Raw genomic sequence first — 16,267 nt, 5'->3', positions numbered from 1 at the left:
ATTTCGTGTACGTATTAAACTAACAACCACACTGAAGTAGAGGATACACCACTTAAGATGAAAATAATAAAAGTTAAAATTATTCAGTTTGTCTAAATTTGGCAATGATATATCATAAAGTAAAGTCGTGTAAACTTTAGATATGCGTGAACAATATAATAAGTACCTATAGAATCGTTATCAAATTCAGCAAAATATGCCAAACGGTAATAATAAATATATATATTATATATATAAATAATATTTAACATTTTTGCATTTTATCATCTAGTCGAGGTATAAATATTATATATCCTATGACACTGTTATGGATATTAAATATAATATTATTATTTAATTTTCCATTTATTCATGACTTTCGAATACCCGGAATACCCATTGTGATTCCAATGACTAAAAACGTTCGCAGTTATTACTATTGTTAGTAATGGTTGGCACATAGCTTACTTTTTGAAAATGAGTTGACCACGTGATCGGAAATGATGCACATTGATATTATTTGAAAACATAATTTAATTGAACATTTGTAATCGTTCAAAAGGTTTCAAAGTGAAAGTTCACGGAAATCAAATACAATGAGTTAGGTACCTATTCAGAAAAATTACACACTCTTAGTTATACATATTATAATTTGATAGTTAAACTAGAATTAATAAATTGGTGAAGGGTGATAATCAATAGCTCAACCAGTGACGGTTAGTGACAGCATATTTTTAATATAACTTTTAATAAACATATATATTTAAAGTTATATTATAAGCTTGAAGGCAATTACTTAAAAACAATATTGTTATGTATACACGAATTGAAATAAATTTATAAATGTATGAATTATATCTATATTCTATACACATCGTGTAGCATGTTATCATTTTAAAAGGGACACAACAATTCTAACCAAAATTATTATTTTAAACTCTTACTTGACATTTTGAATTACATTTAAAAACTGGAAAGCTGTCTAGTGAAAATTGAATTCCGCCTACCTTAAGTCTTCTCGTATTCTGTGCTATAACAATAACAACGAAGCGATATTTTCTTGTAACACCATATTGTTACACTGCAAGAAACATATATTATATAATGTATTCAAGTTTAATAATAATAAAAAAAAAAAAGTTAAAAAGGAGAAGTTTGTTTAGGAAGAAGTTTGTTAAATAATGACTGTACAGCATTACATCATGTGTTCACATTTAATAGATATAAACTAGACGTCTTACTACCGGTAAATGTTTTATCGGATATAGATTTCGGAATTGTTTTTAAAATAAATTACGCTGTAACAGCGATGATCATATACGTACGATATACAGGAATACTCGAGTCGATTAAACTCATTGCCGAACATTCAAAATCCCTGGGTATTTTGTTTCTGCAGTGTTTTTTTACGATAAGCACTCTTTGGCGTCCGTCTTAGGTAAGGAATCAATCAAAGGAGATGAAATCGTTGATTCTTTTCAGTCACATACCGTTTCAATATATATATACAGTATACAGTATACATCAAAGTGGTAGCTTTGAGCATGGTATTCTGTAACTGTTACGGGCTTGACACGCATTAGGACACGATTTTGAGACAAAAATAAACGATCAGAAGAAAAAGTTTAAAATAAATTAAAACGAATCTTAAACAATGACCTTCATTCCAATTTTAGATTTTGCAATACTATAAGAAGTAAATATTATAATGATAATATTAAGACAATGCTTATTTAGTAGTGTTGATTTTATTCAAATCATCGAATAAGTTGGTTTTAATGTGCACTTTTCTAAGTGAATCAATTTGATGATATCGATCAGACATAATATGGACATTTTGTATACTATTCGGAACATTCATTAATTAAAAAAAAAACAATCGTTTATAACTAAATTTGTTGTACCATTTATAAATAATAGTGGACAGTTGTACTTACCAATAACAAAAAACGAAAATATCGATTTGCAAAGTATAAAAACTGTATCGACAGTTCTAACCCTATTCGTATAATTTTGGGGTTAAACGTATTTACGGCTTCGGTTTAAATGTTTAATATTTTTTTCGGTGTTGTATCTTCATCTCTAAATTATAACTATACATAATACTTCCTAAATTATTATTAAAAATTAAAATTAAATACTCGAATCATGAATAGTATAAACTTGTATAATATATTTAAATTACATTATTCAACAAATTTTAATTATATCCTTATGATTTAATCAAATAATTTTCAATACATTTTCAATGGTATTATATTTGACTGAAAAGTTTCAACGTGCACGATGTACTTATTTATAAGTTCATAAACTTAAAATTGACTTTAGATGAGTAAAAAACCTTTTATATATTTTATTTTCATTCGGATTTACATAATTTAAATGGAGTAAGATACAATTTCATATTTTAAGGATAATTGATATTTATTGTAAAAAAAAGTAATCATGGTCACATTTAAAGTTAACATCTTCTAATTTATAAGGCATTTGGTCGATATTATTATCGACGGTCTTGCTGCTGAATGCAAAAGGCCAATACAAATGTGTGTCAACTACTAAAATGAGCACGTGTAAAATAGACGTCACGATATGATGAAACGAAATACCTGTTATTATATTATGAAATAAAGGTAGGTTGACGATTTCATCTTTATGGATACTAAAATATTTAGCATTTGTTTTTAAAAAGCAAACTGTCCACCATAGTGAAAACATAATATACGACTCAAGCAAAAATGTATAAAAATAGTGAATAGTGTTAAATTAGCATTTACCTTTTTTTTATTAATGTAACATTATATACAGGTGAACACTACTTGAATACCTGGTAGTGCGAATCTCTTAATAAATTAACGAATTAAATTTTATGTCTCGTGAATTATTTTTCTAAGCATAAGGACATTTATTAGCATCTGCAGCTGGTAATGCTTTCATTTCCAAGTGTTCCCCAGTCATCTTAAAAATACAATCGATTCTTCGATCTTTAAACTCCAGATCCTTTTCTGTCTCATTTTTTTTGTCAGTAAACACAAAGGTATTAATGAAATAGTGGATTTCCTGGTGACCTCAGACTTTGATATTCTTCTATCTGGTCTCATTTAGTGTTCTTACTACACCGATATAATACATTTTCACTACCGATATACTCGTAAATTATGGGACGTAGATTGGGATATCTTTCGAGCATTCTACATGCTTCCATTTTCAAAAAAATTGCCTAAGACATTTTCATTCAGTCATGGTTTCTGTCATTAGATGTAAGCCAGTCTTTAATCATATTATACCCAAGGCAGATGGATCATTTATTGATACCAATCACATGTTCAAGTTAGGACTCAATTATTGCAGTTCACCATTTACCCCTTTCCAACTGTGCTGGTGAATCATATGACATCCGTCACTTGTTATTTAATTGTCCAGCTTTCTCATTTAATAGATTCCAAAAAAAAAAAATCGTATAAGCATATAATAATATACCTTAATATACCTCCCACATACCAATTGTCAATTGTCTATCTCCTAATAATCCACCCTAATCAAGTCTAAATTACTTATTCGTTAAAAATAAATTGTATTCTTAATAGATTATGGTCTTAACGTTCACAGCACTGCACTTTATTTCGATAAATTAAATGAATGAAATGTAATTATTTTTGAATTATTTCATTAGTAAAAAAAAAAAAAAATAAGAATTATATTGTTACTTTGTTCTATTTTTATGTTCTGTTTTTAAATGAAATAATAATAATATAATAACTTCTTCTCGAGGTTTTGATTGTCATAATATGACATTTTAAGGTAAATTTACCAACTTTAAAATGTATTTATTTTTCAAATATTACATACGTATTATATTATAATATAAATAAAGAATGTTAATCAACAAATTTGTTTGAATAATCGTCTCGAATGCTACCTGCAAATATTGTGCCTGTCATGTACCAGACAATTCTTTGTATTATAAAATCCTTAATGGCCTTAGTATAATCGTGCGATGTTATTATACTGTTTCATTTTCATTGAAAAAATGAAATAAAACAACTTAAAGAATGTTACATTTATAAGAATATTACATTTTGAAGGTAATAAAAAAATAGTAATTTTCGGTAAGTTACATTCAAACGGTAGTGAGTATATCATATTATTAAGTCATGTTAATAGGCTAGTTATAGGCTAACTAATAGGTATAGTACCATATTTACTTTAGAGTTTAGATCATTTTATAATTTGACATCTTATTTTCTAACAATTTTTCAAATTAATAGTTAATTCTCAGTGTGCTACACGGGTGAAATATGTTTTGTTAGTTATTTTGGTTACTAATCTTACACTGTCAATTCTATTATAATTATATGTTCGATTTATTATTTAATTATGAAGAAGGTAATGAAATAAGTAATTGTTTTATTTTTGAAAACATTAAAAATTATTTAAAAAAAATGTTCATTATGAAATACGAATGATTATTAATTTATAAAAAACAACCAAAGGCTTGAAATTAAGTTGATTATATTATTGAAATTACATAGGTAAGCATAGCAAGCATTCGTGATTATAATTTTTTGAAATTGAATCGATTAATTGTACCCTCACTATATAAGTATATTAAGATGCATAAAATGTTTTTATTATTTATATATTCATATATAAATAGGGAGATTTTAAAAATCTTAGGAAGTTCACTCTTTAGTAAATACCACAATATTATGTTCTTAAATGACAAAAACGTCACTTTGTGTTGATATTATATTTATAACTCAATCAGTTAAATTTTTTCTAAAGTTACCAATAAAATCCAACCATAAATAAAACAGTTTTTGTTTTAATCACCACACAATGGTGCAAAAAAAAAGGTAACAAACATTTTATAACACTAAAGTTACTCGTTGATTTACATTTTTACGACAAACCTCCATGCTATATTACACGTTTATTTAGTAAACAAATATTATATTATATTTCACCAAAGAGGTGCTCTTCCAAAAAGGAAAAGTTAATGCTTCCCGTAGAGATTTAAGTATTAATGTCCACAATCCAAAGCCGTCGGTATATTAAATATACATCGAGGGCCGACCGGACAAGGGATTATCCAGGTAGATTTTTTTTTTAAATTTATTTATTATTATTTTTTTTTTAATCCCTACATTAAAAAATATACCACAGGATTTTTCTTTCCGCTGATTACCGTTTTTGGGGTCGAAGTAGTGAAAAATGATATAGGTACGTTAAAAACGAAACAAACCCACTACAACAACAACAACGACAACAACGACAACCCTAGGCGAAATTTTAGTAAACGGCTTACAAAACGTTAAAAAAAAAATACACATATGTATACCCCACAACCACTGACGCTACCAATGCTCATTAGGGTGTAGTTATTAATGTAATTTCGGATCGTCCGGAGGGCTTGCGATACACCTCTCTATATACATATGCGTGCGGTAATCTCAGCGGCGATACGCGGCGTGTGTATATTATATTATACATGTATGCTGTCGAATAGCATGCATGCAAAGGCCATTGGGTTTTTCGCTTTTGCCGTTATTCCCACACCTATTTCCGAGACCCCGAGGGCGGGTAAATGAAACAAAACGAATCTGACGTCCGGTTGGTGTCCGGAGTGAGTATGATGTTTTTATTTTTTTTTATTTATTTAATTATGACCTATATGAACTTTGATAACCGGAAAACTTATGGGCCGTTATGCGCATATTGTATTAATGCTCGGACGTATGAATATTTAACATAACCCGTGACTACCGGAGCCATTTCATTTTTTATTTTTATATATAATATATAACATGATCGTGTAGTGTTTAAAACCTTGCATCAAATCTATACGTTCATCAGTAAACTCATTTATCTTATTGCACATTTTTCATTACTATCTTTGCGATAAAAAAAATACATATGTTTTTTATGTAATCCAATTCTCGTTATTTTGTGCTTAGAAGCAATATGTGGTTGGTTAGGGTTGAATATTATTTTGGAGTTTATGACTAGAGTATTATATGAATTTATCCCACCGAAGTAAAATGAATTTCTGTTGGGTACTTGAATATAACCTTTAAATATACATTGAACGAGTTATTAACGTTGATTTTAAACTTTTAAAGCCGCACCTATATTATTTTATTGACCATAATACCTATGTCATTTGATTTATTCATAAATATTTATTTATCATATCATTATATTAAAATATGTTATAATATAATTATTGTAAATTTGATAACGTCCTTTAAATGAATATGAAATTTTTATTTTTACTGTAGTTATTAAAATACAAAATTAATGCTTAGCTATATCATTATTTCTTTCTATTTTTCATCATAGATATCACCCAAGACTAGTATGGTGGTAGTAAAAGCATAAATTCAGTTAATTTTTAGATTATTTTATATTTGTATAAAAAAATCTAATAAGCACTTATATAATTCGTTCAGACATGTATTTAAATAATATATAGCATGCAGCTTTATTCACAGAACAAAGAAAATAATAAAAATAATATAAGGCTACCTTCGGATTTAGGAATCTATATTATATAACAATTAGCATTAATTAATTATGTCAAAAAAGCCATTTGAAAATTACATATCAGTATATCACATATACCATGTATTTTTCATGAATTTGAACGTTGTCGAGATGTTATTAACATCCACAAAATATTTTAGCAAAACGTGATCGATGAAAAATTAAGAATGATCAACTATAAGATAGTGATTATCGTTGTGGTTTAAAATTGTTGATGAATGTCAATAATATTCTAGAAGAAAAAAGTTTTTACTCGCAATAAATCAAATACAAAACTTGCCCAAAGAGCATGTTGCACTATTTACAAGGTTTGTCATTCCATATTAATTTGTTACATTTCAGAGAACTTTTATCCCATATTTTTCGTTCAGGATTGATGTTAGGTATCAGCTTATCATTTAATTGATCATACTATTCCGATATCGTAAATATCTAGTTATATAATGTACACGATTTCAATCAGTAACATCGTTTCATATAATTGTTATGGCAGTTGAGTAGTTGATAATACAAGTCATACACAAGTTTAAGTTTTGACTAACAGCTAGTATAAGTAATAAAATATCTAAAAGCCTAGAGCATGTGAAAAATGTCAGCCACCTAATCTAATATTGTAACAATAAATAACTTAACCGCTTAATCATACTCGTATTATCTTGCACACAGGATAGAACAAAATTACGATATCCCCATTTTACATTCGTTCTCAGTACTTGACTTAATTAGGGTGTTTTTTTTTACTCGAGATAGTTGATTTTTGATTATAATTGAACAAGTTTCTTTTAAAATAAGTAAAAATTACCACTGCCACAAAGACCGGAACAAAATACTAATATGAATTGATATTCTTTGATCGGACCAGTTTGGTCATAAACTCATAACTCTATAAAAATATAATACAAAGTTGGGACTCAGCCAAGTCAGCTAACATAACCAATCTAAGCTTCCTAATATATTATATTTTGGTATTACAGGTGCCCTATAGTTTTTACTAACTCGACAGTACCTACTCATATTATTAAATGAACCAAATACCAAATTACATAATTGATACTGATTGCTGGTCCTAAATTTATATACAGTTACAATTATTTTAACATATACAGTAGGTAGCCATTTAATTGGTATACATAATGAGAATTGTTTATTTAAATATTTTGTGTTGATACAATATTTCAATATTTTTTTATTTGTTTATTTTTATTATTGATCTAAAACCCGGTAACTATAGTCATTAGCTGTTCGTAGGAGGTACTAACCTAACCTTGTCTGGAACACATATTCGTATGTGTAGCAAGGATTTTGTTGTTAAAAATCCCGGGTGGTCATCCATCCGGGAGCTATCAATGCCGGCCGGCTAGTGTGTACACTCAGAGCGCGTACGCAACTGAGTGTAGACATAGCACCACATTTAAATATTTGACTATTAGCCAAAAGGTATCATGACAATGAAATGAAATTCATTTTCTAATAAATTGCTATTGTATAAATACTAATTAAGGTTGTCACACACAAATATAAAAATCACGAATCGAATATCTAAATGCAATCCTCGTCTAAACAGAAGTATAAAAAGTTAATTATAATCTTGACTGATATGAAATGATTTCAGAGAGTTTTGGCTTGTTTTGGCCTAGAGATTATTTAATTAAGTTTTGTTAGAAGTCAAATCATTTTTTTAATAATAAAGAATTGTCATACTACATATACATTATTATATTTTGATAGCGCCCAAGGTGGTAATAGCGTTTCTTATATGTTTTTATTTTAAAGCTATTTTAGATCAATAACGTTCGATTCCGTTAAATGTAATTTACTAACCAAAAAAAAATGTATTATAATAACGGAGTTCGGTACTAAGCAGTAAGCATTTATCTCCGTCACGTAGATCGTAATAAAACGTTTTTATATAGTACGATGTAATTATAACGCTAAAATGTGTAAATGAGAAAAATGTCGATTCCCGAGAATCTTGTGATCCATTACTTCGCAAGTCTGAATTTTAATTGGCGTATTAATAAATTTAAAAAAAAAAACTATGATTTTAGTTTTCAATATCTATACGTTGGACTCAAAAAAACATAAAATATCACCATCGTAAAATATTAGATTGTTTTCCAGAACTATATATATACTGTGCAAAAATGTTTTCCAAAACTTTATACTGTGTAAAACGAAAATCTTTGAAAAGCAAATGATAAAAAAACCGAGCGGACCACATTAAAAAAACTACACACTGCAGTATAACATAATATTTTATTATTAATTATTGTGTACACTTCTACACATCTCGGCTCACAGTACCTACCACTAAAGACAAATTAATACGCCAACAATAAAAAGAATTTTAAAAAAAGTAAGGAATAAAACGTCAACGGCGGTTCAACCGTTTGCAACAGCCGGCCCCCACAAACTCCGTTTTACGATATAATGGAGCAACACGTATACCTATATAAACAACTACATAATAATATAGCTATATACTATTATATTGTTATATTTTCGACGAGAGGCAATAATGGCGGGCGCGGCTTTCGATTGTCAATCAAACGGATGGAAAAATATGAAGAAAAAAAAGAGAGAGATGGTCGGCTTTTTACGTGCGACGACGGGGTCAAGTATCAGCTCTCCCGTCGAGTGGCTCTAACGAGGGTGCAGCAGAGCTTGCCGCCGTCGCGTCGTCGTTGTCGGTGTCGTCAAAGTCCGTTACTAGTATTCATATACATTATACCTATATACATATAATACTCATATAATCTATATATTAGGATTATATTATATATATAATATGTATACTTGAGGTACCTTGTCACCGCCGTCGTCCCGTCAAACATAGATACTAACGCTCGTCTAATATGACAGTTTATTGAATTAATAAACGTTTGAACTCAAACTATTCCGACACCGTCCGCGAATACGTCGTCATGCTAACAATAACTACTACTATTATTACTAGAAAATGATGTTGTGTGTAGTGAATGACTTTAGTTTGAGTAAATGTGTGCGCAATGTCGTCACAGAGAGGGTAAAGCCGTAAAGAGTTTTATCGCCCCCCTAAACGTTTATCATTTGGACAAATGGAACGTGAAGGAAAGTAACAAAATAACAAATATAAAAAAAATATGTACCACGGAAATAACCACAAAATATGAGATTGGGCTTGTTTACACATGTTTTTAAAACACAACACTTATTACACCTGTAAGTTTGCCTATGTGTGAGATAAAAAAATACGCTTCTTCTGTGAGGGATGAAACTAAAATATTATTTAATACAAAAATACAATATCTATCTAGAGTATTACATTTTTTAAATTAGAAACGTTGTTAAAAAAATATATTTACATTTTGTTGATGAATTAAGTATTTAATTAATTAAATCATTAAGTATCAGCTATATAGTTAGGAATTAATGTATATACACAACTTAATCGAGGAAGAATAAAAATTAAAAGTTCTCAGCTATTTAATCGGATTCAACATTAATAATGCACAGATGAACACTTTTTAATGATAGTTCAGAAACAATGTTGTTAAGTCAAATTTCTCAAAATTTAATACGATGTTGCAAAACTTTTTTCACAAGTAGGCATGGTAGAAAAGTACCTAACTAATTGATACGGTATACACTTAGAGATAATAATAAAGTTTACATTCGCTTACTACCTAGTTTGTTAAAATTCCACTTCTGATAATTATTATTATCACGTTTGAAAAATGAATTAAGTGTTATCCGTGTGCTTACAACCATATTTTAATTTTAATCATTTCGATTTCCACACATTATCAATTATAACTATAACCATTACTATAAATACAAAAATAATACTCTAAAACTATCGGTAAGTTCAATCGCTTAAATTTACTGCTAGGCGGTCATTTATGCAGTATGTTATACTTTAGGGCGTATATGTGCATGTGGAATCGCCCCCGTGTACGTAAGTTTATGTGTGACTTTTAAATTTTAATACGACACGGTCGATAGACGTATATTCTCCCCCAAACGGACGTATTGTTTATACAATACACATTATAAAATATATACGTTGCAGTTTCGAACTGGTCCGACAATATGGTAATTATTACCATACGATAGCATTTTTAAGTTTGAGCATTTGCGCTGCCCGTTTGTTTAGGATTAAGAAAACTGGAAATGTGTACAATAGTGCATCAGGTATTACCCTTTTACTTGACTAAAGACTTGTAATGGTCACCGTTGAAGGTGGCCTCGTTATTTTGTAACTGAACTATCCTCTAGTGTTTGCTATACGCTTCACTAAACACACATATTATTAATATATAGTCCCCTGGCTCTTATATTATTATCCTCTGCGGACTGTGTAGCCAAAATAAGCCGCTAGACATGAACATTTTTTTTTGATACAGCTACAACAACGACTTTAGTAGTATGTAGAACTTTAAAATTAAATACGAGTTATAAGTAACACTTAGAAAAAAAAAACATTATTTACAACTGTTAGCTTTATTAAGTTAATATTGACAAACCTTATCATCTTTGATAAAGAACAAATTTCCACCCAGCCTATATTAATAATAGCATAATATTGCTGTTCTGTCGATGAAATATTTAGGTTTGAATTTCAATTGGCGCCTAGCTCGGGCTCAACATCTTAAAAATAAAATAAAGCCAGTACATTCCTGACTCCAGCCTTCACCTGCTCCACCCATTTCTCCGATCCAAGATCCTTGGGCAATAAACGTATAACTCAACATAATATAACTATATAAGTATATAACTGTTCATTTGTAAAGCTATTATCAGAAAAGTGTGGTTCTATGACATCCAGATATAATGGGGCTCTACCAAACCTCAAACTTAAAAACTATTCAGGGCCTTCTTTAGGTTCATTAAAAATAATAAATAATCTCCGCAATGACTGAAAATTCTAACGCTTACTCAGTTAACCAAATCAAACTATCTTACATTTCATTTCAAGTTACCCACCATCAAAACTCACTTATTAATCGAATTTCCTTCTATGCAATCCTCGATAAGCCCCAGACACATATCTAGGTCCTGGCCTAGTGATTTACTAATCTAATATGCCGGGTGGTTACTGAGTGCCTTCACAATTCAGTTATTCCGGTCACTTTAAACATGTAAGCAAAATTGTTGATTGTCCTCGCTCTTATTAGATATTATATACATAATTTATTTTTTTATTGAAGAAAATTTTAAAATTGGTTCTGTGTTTTTTTTTATTAAATGCATGTTGGAGTGAAATTAGTATAAGGATTTTCCATTTTTCGGTGTTATTTAGGATTTTAAAACATAAATTATGTTGAATTTAACATGACACAATATAATACATTATAATATTATATAATACTTGTAATTCTGTGTTTTACGACGGTCAGGTGTATTTCGATTAATTTTTAAAGGTTTATTAGCAATGTTATTTGCAGTAAGTACCTATAGATTATTAACACAGTTTTAAAATAATACTGTAATTACCTATCTTCATTGTACAATGTACATTTTAACATCATAAGATTAAAGAGTCTATAGATTTTTGAAAAGTCATAAGATTATAAAAGATTTTGTAGGTTGATAATTAGTTTAATTTGATTTTAAACACCAAACCACATCCACACTAGGAACTATAGGTTTAATGCTCGTGTTTTTTAAATCATAGTACGTGTCTTTGTACCTCAAAATTCGGATTACCTCCGTATGATAACCTGACTAAATATAGAGGAATAGGGTTATACTCGTTTTAGACCAAAAAATGACACGTATAACATACAACTTTAGAGATATAACGTTATCGTTTCGTGTGTTTGTTTGTTACAGTGCACAGCGTCGAAGGGCCAGTTCTGAATCTGACACGGATCAGTCGCTCTCACATGGGAGCGTATCTGTGCATAGCGTCAAACGGGGTACCGCCATCGGTCAGCAAACGGATTATGCTGGTGGTGAACTGTGAGTAAAGTCGATGTATTACATTTGATAACAGCTTTATACTAATAATAATATTCACCCTATGAGCTTCCACTGTAATTCATTGTTTCGTGTTGCCCACCAAATAATGCAAAATGAACAGGGGATTTATAAGGATTTATGATAGATATGATAAATACATATTGTACTTTCATATTTTAAAAACATGTATGAACTTTGACAAACTAATATGTTAAATGCTTGTACTTTCAAAAGATTCTGAATAAAATAAGTTTTAATTAGTTATTACATTCTATCGTCTTTTATATTTATTTATTTACATATTTTACATTTTTAAAGAGTTTAAAGTTTATCTAAAAATATTTTCAATAATTAATATTTTTTTTTATTACATATTGTTGTATACATATTTAAAAATTAATTTGCCTTTGTGTGGGCTTATAAACTAGAAAACTACGGAACCAATTGACACCAAATTGTACACACGTATTCCTCAATGAATATTTTTTTCGCTTCGTTTTTCTGTACTTGAAAGTTGCTATTTTGTGGCTCACACGTGGATTTTGTTTTGACTCAAGAAAATCAAATTATTTTTGATACATATATAAGGTTGCCACATAGGTTAGAAACAGAACATTTAAAAAAAAAAGTTTAGAAGTTATAGACTATCCGTTTTGCAATGGATTTTTTTTAAATAGAATAAAATAATATTTAATTAATTGTTTGTTATTATAACTAAAGGCAAATTATATTCTTAGCTTACATTATACTCTTAGATAGATTATATTATATCAGGAGTGTTTAGAGAGTAGTTCAAACCACGTTTGAAAATATTCCAAGTGTTATGTATACAATTTGCCACAGGCGGATTGTCCATGCCGTTTGAATTAGTTCACAAAGGTTCACGAGGTACACTGATACCAATTTGCTCTTGCAGTGAGTTATACAATACAACCAAGATACAATTATATAGCATCATGTTTTATGTTTGACAATATTTTCATGGGTGAAGTCATGATAAGCTGCCTCCTACCCCAAAAAGACGAGTTTTTTCATTGTTTGGGAGTAAAGCCTCACGACTCACATTGATGTTAAAAAATAAATGTTAGACCCCCTGAAATGTTAATGGATTTTCAGTCACGACTATACAGCTAATGCCTTTCTTATAATATTTACATAATATATTTTATTTTCTTGAACACTAAGTATAAAATACAAATCGGAGCCACAATAATAAATAATAATGTTATAATACCGTACACATGTGTTGTCCACAGTCCCGCCGATGATATGGATCCAGAACCAGCTGATCGGAGCATTCATTGGCCAATCACTGACTCTCGAGTGTTCGTCCGAAGCGCATCCCAAGTCGATCAACTATTGGACCCGAGAGGCCGGCGAGATCATTGCTCACGGTAAGCAGAACACGTCCGGAGAATAAACGCCGCCGCCGATGGGAAAAGTCGAATACGACCTTGGTACGGGGAGTGGGTGGCAAAAAAAAACGAACGAACGATGACGGTGGTATCTGTACAGACGTTGCAAGGGTGGAAGGACGGGTTAACGAGCTGAAAATTCAGCAGGATTTTTTTACGATTCGACGGCAATAAACGGGTGGCAGGCGGCGGTGGCGGTATCAAAGTTTTTCTCTCCGTTTTAATAGGGATACACTCAGACCCCATATATATATATACCCACACACACATACACACACACACACACATTCTGTATACACGTCTATTATAGGTATATATATTTTTTTTTCGAATCCCCAAAACGCACATCGTCGCGCATTTCGAGTCGGACAACGACGACGACGTGTTTCATTTGGAATTTTTACCATACGTGCAGTGTTTATGTTTTATTTTTATTATTATTATTATTTTTTTGATTGCTTCTTTACTTTGATGCTATATATATATATATGTTAATAAGACTAGAAAACGCGTGGCAGACGCGTGTCCATTACACACTCTCTGGAAATGTACGTGTTAAGGTATTAGAATCTGACCCAAACGCTGCAGACTCGTGGCGACGCAGTTTTTTGTCATAATCCACTCTCCTCCAACCATCACTGACCCATAAACTATACTCCTATTTCCGACTTTTAATTGACGCGTGTCTGTTCTCAAATGTCTAAAGCTTTAAATCCTTACAGGCTACAACAGCGTGTCTAATACCTAGGACTGTAGTATATATTATTTAATCGGACCATCGACGCCAACGCGTAATATTGAGTTTGGTAAAAAAAAATGTGGTTATATTTTTGCGATGGCTCTCTCTCGTTATCCGCAGATCAACGTTACAACGACTTTGATTTTAAAACACAACTTTCAAACCTAAATAATCAGCCGAATATCGGAATACTCAAATATCAATAGTTTCGTAACTCATTGTACTGATAACTCAATTTAAAACTCACTTAAAATAACTATAGCACTACACCGACATATAGGTACTCACGATCAAGTTGGTGGTAAAGTTATTATACACCTAACCAAAACATGTAATAAGACTAATTCATGTGTCAGAATGCTGTAAAACTAAATCGGAATAAAAATAAATAAATGCACTCCTATTCGTTTATTAAATGCATTTTTAATACATTTGACTCCGAATGAATAAATTACATTTTGAAAAGCGGATGCATAACATTCTAAATTCCCTATGAAATAAAACGCTCGACGGTTATTTATGAATTTCAGAAAATATGACAGACATTCCAATGCGAATGAATTATGCAAACATAAGTTTAGTGTACTATAGTCTTATTGTAGGTAACTATAGTGATTAACTGATTAAATAATGTGTTTAATGTATATTTTAAAATATGAATTTATATGTATGTACATAAAAATAGCTTATATCGTCAAACCGATGTAAAGATTTAATCTCTTAAATATAGTTGTGAAACTGGAACATTTTGAATTATTTTAATCATAAGTTTTTATACCTACCTTAATACAAATCAGTGGGTATAATACTGGTAATGTTTGATCGTTTATTCATGATAACAGTACCTACTTACACACAAAATATAAAAATTTCTCGTGTTGATATCTTTAATATTGTTATTGAAAAATATGGATTGTTATTGTTTTTTTTCCAACATTGCAAACAGAAAACATTATTTTAAAAATATTGATAGGAGTACTTATATTAACTTGTTATAATATTATTGTCCACGTAAAACTATGACCATCGATTAGTGTAGTTTCTTTGTTTTATTATCAGATCATAACATCAATCAATACATATTTTTTATGTTTTAAGTTTTATATAGCATGCTAACCATCTACATACAACAACAACCAACCTATACTAATATTTTGATATCTGCACATATAACCTGTGTAATAATATATTACAAAATATCTAGAGTACCTAATTATATAACCTAAATATTTCGTGTTTTGTTTGTACGATTTTAATGTTTATTTCGAGTGAATTTAGTTAATACAAAACAGTAGAAAAGGTAATGTTGTGGAACAGAAGCATAACTCGATTTTAGATTCATATAAGATTATGCGTGATTAGATACAAATAGTTGAAATTACTATTTTCTCTGTATTATTGTAATTCATAATATTATATATTATATATAACGGGCATTGGGTAGTGTACGATTTACCTCACAAATTGGAATACTTTGGAATATTTTTACTTGAACATTATTTTCTGGCGATAGAGGGGCTTAACAAACCAATTTAAACTATGAACAATATTTGAATGTATTAATATACATAAATAAAAATTAACATAAACTTAATATAGGGTGTTAATGCAATAGTCACTGTTTTAACTTTTAGATATCATATTTTGT

The 16,267-nt window shown here is 29.8% G+C and overlaps 1 protein-coding gene across 1 annotated transcript in view; it reads left to right on the top strand.

Annotated features, from left to right (window-relative positions):
• The window catches only part of LOC111034399 (neurotrimin-like), a 174,485-nt gene that overhangs the window by 112,220 nt on the left and 45,998 nt on the right, over positions 1-16,267 (top strand). The window contains exons 5-6 of the mRNA XM_022315618.1: positions 12,337-12,465; positions 13,722-13,859. Of these exons, the coding sequence (XP_022171310.1) occupies positions 12,337-12,465; positions 13,722-13,859 (267 nt within the window). The remainder of the gene's footprint in view (positions 1-12,336; positions 12,466-13,721; positions 13,860-16,267) is intronic.

Source organism: Myzus persicae, unplaced genomic scaffold, assembly GCF_001856785.1.
Source record: "Myzus persicae strain clone G006 unplaced genomic scaffold, MPER_G0061.0, whole genome shotgun sequence".
NCBI classification, from domain to species: Eukaryota; Metazoa; Arthropoda; class Insecta; order Hemiptera; family Aphididae; genus Myzus; species Myzus persicae.
The sequence above is the reverse complement of the archived record's forward strand: the minus strand, read 5'-3'. Positions and strand labels throughout refer to the sequence as shown.